Raw genomic sequence first — 8,974 nt, 5'->3', positions numbered from 1 at the left:
GTAGGAGTGGAAACGTAATAACCTAAATAAAACTAGAATCAATAGTGAGTATGTCAAAGGGACAAAATTTAAGTAATAGAGTAAGAGTACTTTATCAAATCATTTTATCCTAAACAAGAACTAGAACGAGAGCGAGTATGCTAAAACAACAAAATTTAAGTCACCGAGTAGGAGTGGAAACGTAAACGCGTGCAGAACGTTAAGAGCGGTACTCATTATTGATTTAGGTTCTGCTGTCAAGAGATTCAAATGCTCAAAGTCTCTCCTTTTTAATTTATCAATCTACATATCAATATCCATGAATGAACTACAGTATAAAGATACAAACAAATATAAATATTCCTTTTCATATTCTCTTTATTTTTTAATTTATCAATCTACATATCAATGTCCATGAATGAACTGTAGTACAAAAGATATTAGTAATAAATATAAGATAATCATTTTTTCTATATAATATGATATATAAACATCCTTAAACCAAGCAGCCTCCACACCTCCATTAACATAATATATAAATATATTGCAACAAAATGTAACATGGAGATAACAATCTCGTTACACAAAAACTTGGGCCTAGCCTATATATATATATATATATATATATATATATATATAAAATATAATATAATATAAGTGAGAAAAGAAATAAGAGCCTTCACATTTAAGGGAACAACTCAACAACATATTATCACTGCTAAACTTATGACCCTTTGTTGCAGCCTCCACACCTCCATTAACATAATATATAAATATATTACAACAAAATGTAACATGGAGATAACAATCTCGTTACACAAAAACTTGGAGGCCTAGCTTATATATATATATATCATATAATATAAGTGAGAAAAGAAATAAGAGCCTTCACATTTAAGGGAACAACTCAACAACATATTATCATTGCTAAACTTATGACCCTTTGTTGCAGCCTCAGCTGCATTGTCCTATGTCATATCTCACAAATCCCATGAGCTCTGGTCCTTCCAGTCTTGGGTTATTCATAAAACTGCATGAAAAAACCAATTGCCAAAAAAAAACACATTTGTAAAATAAATAAATAAAATAAACACTAAAAAGAATTAGAGATGCTAAATACAAATGTAAAGGAAAAAATGATAAAAGTCTTAAACGGTTTTTATAACGAATTTTTATAATGAACTGATGTGATAATCGTTGAACTAAGTATTTTAAACGAAAACAGAGGCTGAATATTATTTAAAAGTTCTTGTCCGATGCTATTTTTAAATTTGCCTAAAACGATCTATTCGGACTTCATAGCATTACTCAATGTATAATATGTGCCTGAATAAACAAAGTCAAAAATTACCTTTCTTCCGTGAACTTTGAGAATGAGCCAATTGTTGGAATGGTTCCACATAAATCGTTGTGTGACACATCTCTGCACTCAACAATATATATATGTATATATATATTAATTATAAGTGTGAGGGGAAGAAGGGTAGTTTGGGCAATAAAAAAATGATGGATACATACAAAATCTTGAGGTTTCCAAGCTTGCTAAGCCCTCTTGGTATTCTTCCCGTCAGTCTGTTACCGTTCAGTCGCCTGCATTGACATTACGTGATCCACAGGTCATATCATACTGATGATCATACTATAACACAGTAAAAAGATCATATATATATATATATGGGAGATGATAAATACACTCTTTATTTCACAATGCACTTATTTTATTTTCTAAATTTATTTAAATCATGACTAACATGCCCTAATACGGTACTTGATTTGATTCTTCTATTTATGAATTGATAAAATTAGGTGTATTTTGATAAAATTGAAAAATAAGCCTGAAATTTTTTAACTGAATTTAAATTACAGAAAATTTTAAGTAGTAATTTAAAAATAAATATTTTTTGAACATTCAACATTTAGTGATAAATGATATTATCACTGAGTAGAGAGTCACGTAGTTGAAAAAAAAAAGAGAGAGTGCAAATATGGGTTAATGCATAAAGATATACTTCTTCCGTCTTTTTTTAGTTGTCCGTTTCGTAAACTGTAACTTATAATGTGAGTCACAGTTTACAAAGTTGTAAGTCACAGTTTACGAAGCGGACAACTAAAAAAGGACGGAGGTAGTATCTATTTTTATACAGTTTGTAATCTACTCTATATATTATGGGTAGTTATAATTTCAACCAACCCACACTTGACCTAATCACTTCTGAAATACGTACATTGCATGTATTAGTCTTAAATACTCCAAAAGTGTGCAACATATTTTTGTGTGTAGATGTAATGACATCTGATCATATTTATTCCATACACCAAAACACACACACACACACACACATACATAGTGGAATAAATGAGTGCTTACAGAAATCTGAGATTGGAGAGGTTGGACAGTGATGGAGGGATGGAGCCAGTGAGGTTATTGCGGTAGAGGTCCAAGCTAACAAGGCTCTTTAGTCCTCCAAGTTCATGTGGTACTGGGCCCACTAAGTTGTTCATGTAGAGTTCCCTGTTCGATGTACCCAAACAACACACCCCAATTAATACCATCACATTCAATGCCTGCTTCAATCACCCCTAACATTTGCTCTCAATGCCACAGGTAGGGTAGGGATGAGATTCAAGTGTATCATGCTATTTTTATTTTTAATTTTTATTTATTGTTTGAAATAAATTAAATATCTATTTTCAGAGAAAAAATAAATAAATATGAGTGAGCAGCATAAGACAAGGATCCTTTCCGACGCAGGAGAGGTCTAGCACAGTATCCACTGGTTGAGATTGAATCATCACTAGTGATCTCATTTATCAATTTAATCTCAACCACTGAATTCTGTGTTGGAGAGGATCCTTATCTAAGCAGCATAAATTCCCTTGACTTGTAAGATTTTGAAATAAACCCTTTTTAAATTTATTTATTTATTATTATTATTTTTTATTTGCCAAACAAACCCCCTCCAACTAACCGAGGGGTTACTTTTGTTAAAATACTCCCATGGAGGGAATTATTTATATATAATTAGACTATTTACATAAAATTCCCATTGATTTGGTGGGGGTACTTTGAACAATAAGTCAAAAAGTAACCCCCTCAGTTAATTGGATGGTGTCTTTCTTCTTCTTTTTTTGAAAAAAAAAATAAAAAAAAAAACTCTAAACCGATGGAATTATTGCATTAATTTTCAGTTATTAACAAATCGAATATGAATTCGTTAAAGTAAAACACATTGAATTACTGCATGGAGTCAAATTAAAGAAGATCGTAGCTGAATTTGAATCGGATCAACCTAATTCGTTGCAAATGACCTGCAAACTTTGTTTGACCCAAGAGAAGAGAGAATTGCCTTGGAAACATCACAAGATAATGAACAGTCCTAGAGGTATTAGGAAAACCATATTATTATACTCACAGATATTGAAGACGCTCAAGCTTTCCTAACTCAGGGACAAGATTGCCCGACAGCTTTGCATTTCCAAGGTCACTGCATGCACATATATATCCCACATTAATATATAATAAATAGGGTACTTAAAGAGAACAAAATATAGTACTATTAGAACATATTACTACTCCAAAACAGTATTGAAAGAATATTGAGAGACCCAATGAAAATGTCTTGTACAAGACTGCATTTCTTACTTTCGTTTCTTTTGAGATCACTTGTCTGTTAACAATTCCAGTTATCTTTTACTTTACTCTTAAATTGATGTATGGAAATAAAATGACAATTGAAGTTAGAGTTGAAACTTAAAATTTAGTATAAGAACTCCGCTTTGAAGTTTGAACTCAATCCAAGTGTTCCATTTTTCTATTACACACACACACACGTATACAATCTCCTTACCCTACAAATAAAAAAGGAACATGGATTGTCAATTTGGGCTAAAACAGAGATAGCTTAGTTGCTTTTTGTTTGTATTATTTAATTAGATTCCATTGACAGCATACATATTTTCTAGCTTTACACAAACCTTCATATATTTTTAGCCCAAAAAAAAAAAAACCTTCATATACTCACAAATCATATATATATATATATATATATATATATATATATATATTTATATATTTATATCTAATAGGAGATCCATCGTTGTACGTAGTATTAAAGAGTAAATGAGAGTTAATTAACTAAGGTGAGAAAATCTTTCTTCAAGAATTAAAAGAGATTGAAATTTTCTAACTCTGTTAGGTCACTAATGAGTTAATAAATAGAGAACTCGAGACTCTTATCATAGAACTACTAACAACTAACAAGACGCGAAAGCGAAAGGGAGATGTAGCTTACAGTCGGGTGACCCGGTTGTCGGAGTCGCAAGTAACATGAAACCAAGTACATGGATCCACCAAAGTCGGATCCCAGCTCTGCAAGACATTTTGTGGGTCATTCACAGCTCTCCTCAATGCATACAGAGCATCCCCTGTTCAGTCACAACAATGACAAGAACATATACACCTTCATCAGTTAGTTACCATATAGAGAAAATGATGAAATAATGATCAGAAACAAGAAATCTGGAAAATACACAGATCAAAATTTTCTGATTATATACCTTCTAAATTTGCATTTGTGCTAATTGATGATAGAAGAAGAACACAAAGATAAAATGGAATCCAGACAGCCATTTCAGAATCTTGGAAGTTGTGGTCTAAACTTACAAGCCTTTGCCCACTTAATGGTCAAGCTTTGTATTAGATACTGTCTTGTGTGTGTAAGAGAGAAAGAGAGAGACTATCTCTTGTGTGTGTGTGTGTGAGAGAGAGAGAGAGAGAGAGAGAGAGAGAGACAGAGAGTTACTTCTTGCTTTAAGGCAAAGAGGCAAGGAATCTAAGCTTTGTTGGGGAATTTATAGAGCCCATAAAGGGTCTGCACACTGTGGCAGCAACACAGTAATTACAAGTTCTATTCAATCCATGACTGTTATATTATACGTACCAAAATATCCATATTTATTCATTGTTGAGACGAAAATATCCTCCAGCCATTGGGTGCAACACATTTTTTTTTTTTTTTTAATTTTAAAAAATGATTTGATCGGATTTTAAAACCAACTAGAGAGTCTATCTTATTGTCTTATTGATTATTGTATAACAGCCTTTGTCGAACACTACTTGTTAAAGCCAGCCAAAAAAACCAATTCTTGTAACATTACTCCAATTGAAAGGCCAATAATGTATATGCTAAGTTTTCTAGCTTAAGTGAAAATTGACTGCTCCTCGTCCACTTGGAGAAGGTAAACGGAGAGCCGGTTATATCGAGTCATTGATATGGCCAACTAATAAAAATTTAGTAAATTATTACCTCCGTCTCATATTAGTTGTCGACTTCAAAAATTTTGATTCACAATTTTTGTGAATCAAAATTATTGAAAAAGATATCTAATATAGATTGGAGGTAGTATATAAGTTTATAAAAGGAATATGATTAAAAATGATCTCAAATGACTTAAAGATAAATGATGGTAGTGAGTTAACTAATATGGGACGGAGGGAGTAGTTTGTAAAGAGTAGTATTAAGCAATTTTTTTTTTTCAATAAATGCGGAGACTAATTTATTGTATGATAGATTTTCAATGACCAGGTATACTAATGACATGACATATTCACTCATCGAATATTTTCTTATTCATTTGATGTAGTGGGAGACACATCCACTACACTGCATCAATGGTTGTGGGTGTTTGGAAATAATCTTCGGCTGGGAATTTCGGCTAAAGTAACAATGCCTTTTTTTTTAAGAAAAATAAAAAAAAAAAAAAAATTCTTCCCGCACCGACTATCTAAGTTAATCTCTCTCATACACGGGTCAGGACGTGGTCATACCCCATGTGAGATAGATAGGGATAAGATGGCATCATGTAAAACAAAGTCGAACAACCTACTTGCGGAGGGGAATTTCCCACCAATGAAGATATAAAACTTGTACTGCAACACAACATAACACATGGCAGTGCACATGCCAACAAGGACAACATACCTAACCAGCCGAACAAGGTAAAGAGGCCGATCGACCCCCCAAGTTAGCCAAATGATAAGCTGAGATCCCACAAAATTATCAAGGAACAAAATTAGGTCTAATATTGCACAATTTACTCAACAAAAATCGAGGATTAGTATCAATCCAGCATCTAAGGAGATATGAATCAAATTTGACTCTTAGTATAAAACTAAGAGAAATCACTAATAAATGGATAGAGAGAAAAGATTTTATATTACCGCATTCTTGTGTTCAATAGGTCTAGCCTGGCAATAATAAGAATCTTGATATATTTCTTGAGTGTAATTGGTGTCAGTTTGCTCTATTTTTGTTTTCATAAATTTCTGAAACACACACATTGGTGCCGTCTATGCGAAGATGAAAAAAACAAAAGCCGTAACAATGGTGGATATTAAAGCAAATACCTATGGAAATGATGTGAAAAACCAGAGAGAAATGGAAAAAAAAACGATAACATTAATTATGAAGAAAAAAATAAAAAAAGTAAAGAAAAAAATAAAAAGATACTGTTAACCATTTATCATGATTGGTTGATTAAAAGAGAAATGATATGTCTTCGACCTATTTTACCGACTTATCCTCCGATTCCAACGTGGCTAGGCCACATCACAAAATTGCAGCTTTCAATTTTCTTTTTTCTTTTACAACGTGAAAGGTCAAAATTGGGAAGCAAAACTTAATTCGATCTCTCTCTCCGGCGGATTTCTTCTATCTCTTCCTCTTCTTCTTCCTTCGTCGATCCAGAAAACTAGCTTGTAGTCTCTCTGACATTGATTTCGTGAACTGTGTCTTTGGGATTACAACCCCAAAATGGCACCGTCGTTCGATTGGTGGACCAAAGAGCCACACCAAGGAACGCCGGTGATCGTCAAGATGGAAAACCCCAACAATTGGTCCATGGTCGAGCTCCAAGGCCCTGCCGACGACAACTTCCTCCTCCACAGCCACGACGACTCAACGCCAGGTCTCCATCGCGACAAATCCCGCAACAACAACGCCAAGCAGCTCACGTGGGTCCTCCTCCTCATAGCCCACTGCTCCCTCTCTTCATTCCTTCTCCACGATTCCCCTCTCTCTCCCTCTGTTTCTACCACTACTGGCTCCTCCACCGGTACGGGGAGAGAGTATGAGAAAGAGAGCTATTAGATATCGTGAATATCAAACAACAATCATCATCCAACCAAGAATTTCATCTCTGAGTTGCTTGGAGGAGCCGCTAGAAACTTCACTGCATCAAATCACCGTTTTCGACAACAACACCGCACATAAAATCTAACCCAATTTTGCCTGATTCGAAGCTTTAAACCCCAAGACCACAACGTCGGTCCCAAGTGATCTCCTTTGCCTTTGTTGTCGACTTCACAGGCCAAGCTTTCACCAGATCTGAGCTCCATCTAGAAGTCATTCGAGCGATTCACCATCGACGGAGAGCGGAGCTTGGACCTGGCGTACTCTGATTTGATGGCTTATTCCTCTCTCTGGTTTGCGGCTACTCCCGCTGCCGGTAATTGGATTGGTTGTTTAACCGACTGGATCTGAAGAACCGGGCGTGGTACACCATCCATTCCCTGATTCTCGCAGCGTTTACCTCGTTTGGGTTCAAAGGTACAGTTGACGACGACATGGTGCAGACACATCCATAGCCCCAATTAGAGAGCATTTTGTAGTGGTTCGAGGACCAACGAAGCTGCATTTTATTCAGTTGCCAATCAAGCTAAATTGGATATTTTTCTTTATACAAATAATGTTTTAACTAGTACCAGATTTGAAGAGAGAAGAACAATAGCAGAACTAGAGGGAGAGCAAGAGGGGAATCATGGAGAGAGAATCGAAGAGAGAGAAAGAACTGTTTTTTTTTGGGATTTGACGTGGCCAGGCCACGTTAGATTCAGAGGATAAATCGGCAATTTAAGTCGGAAGTTGTATCATTTCTCTTAAAGAAATAAAAGAAAAGAAACGTTAGTAGTCATGTTAGGGGAAAGAAAAGAACGAAAATTATTTTAATGATTTACTGCCATATCCATTTCCATAGAGTTTGTCTTTAATAAAAAGGTTAATTTCAATGACACCCCCTCAAGTTTGGCTAAATATGACATTGAAACAATTTTAAAAAGTTTGTTTCGTCTTTCATTCACACCCTAATCGTCACTTGCACATGTGTCAGAGCTTGTAAAATGACTTAAATACCTTTTAACTTTGTCAAAAGAGCTCTCTAACCTAAAATACTTTAAAAAGACTAAAATACCCTAAACACTTTACAAATTTACTATTTTATATATAAATATATATATTAATCGTGTCGCCTATTCTCTCTCCCTCGCCACCACCGGTGCTGCCGACCACCACCAACTACCACATTCTCTTTATAACTTATCTTTAATAACTGCCCAATGCCACCACTCACCGGCAAACCCCTCTTCTCCGGCAAATCTCCACCACCACCACCCAACCAGCAACTTTGTAATCCAAGCTACAGTTGTGTCGATTGAAGAACCAATGCCCAAAAAAATTTCCACCACTAACAACATCCGATAGATCCACACCTCAGAGAAGCATCACCACCTCTAAGGCGGCGAAGCTTCGCCTCTTCCCAGTGTCCTCTCTGTTCTCCTTAACTGCGTCCGGTCACACCACTTATAGAACATTATTATGTCGCCGTGGGCTTCAATGGCTTAATTGCTACTTTTTATTCCATCATCATCATTACTGTAATGACTCAAACGCGGAGGTTCAGATCGCTAACCGGGTTCTACACTACTCGACACCACCTAAGGGTAATAAGGTCATTATAAGGTGAATGATAGAAATGACTTGACTCTAAATGAGTCAAGGGCAGTCTATCTAAGTCATCACAACCATACAAAATCATTTGGTGTGGTTCTAGACACAAAGGCAGTAATCCCACATAATTAAGCCTTTACAATTTTGGAGCAATCCTCACTACAATGGTCATAACTTCCTCTACAGTTGGAATTAAGTTAATATCATTGGAA

At 35.2% G+C, this 8,974-nt stretch overlaps 1 protein-coding gene across 1 annotated transcript; it reads right to left on the bottom strand.

The window, feature by feature from the left end:
- Positions 1-639: 639 nt before the first annotated feature.
- LOC132303374 (leucine-rich repeat protein 1-like) lies at positions 640-4,767 on the bottom strand. The gene is made up of 7 exons (XM_059800612.1): positions 4,537-4,767; positions 4,272-4,404; positions 3,393-3,464; positions 2,348-2,491; positions 1,498-1,569; positions 1,331-1,402; positions 640-1,009 (listed from the first exon to the last, which is right to left on the bottom strand). Exons 1-7 carry the CDS (start codon positions 4,607-4,609, stop codon positions 934-936), a joined length of 642 nt encoding a protein of 213 aa, XP_059656595.1. The 5' UTR covers positions 4,610-4,767; the 3' UTR covers positions 640-933.
- Positions 4,768-8,974: the final 4,207 nt, after the last annotated feature.

Source organism: Cornus florida, unplaced genomic scaffold (assembly GCF_030987335.1).
Source record: "Cornus florida cultivar Cherokee Brave unplaced genomic scaffold, ASM3098733v1 CherokeeBrave_3.0.0_Hap2_Chr04, whole genome shotgun sequence".
Taxonomy (NCBI): Eukaryota; Viridiplantae; Streptophyta; class Magnoliopsida; order Cornales; family Cornaceae; genus Cornus; species Cornus florida.
This window is presented reverse-complemented; position numbering and strand designations above follow the sequence as displayed.

Bases quoted from the DNA above. Each gene is read 5' to 3' on its own strand.
- LOC132303374 (XM_059800612.1), bottom strand. From the start codon at position 4,609: ATGGCTGTCTGGATTCCATTTTATCTTTGTGTTCTTCTTCTATCATCA. The intron at 4,405-4,536 runs GTATATAATCAG...GTGACTGAACAG, and splicing joins CACAAATGCAAATTTAGAAG to GGGATGCTCTGTATGCATTG. The intron at 1,570-2,347 runs GTAAGCACTCAT...ATGTCAATGCAG, and splicing joins CTCTCCAATCTCAGATTTCT to GCGACTGAACGGTAACAGAC.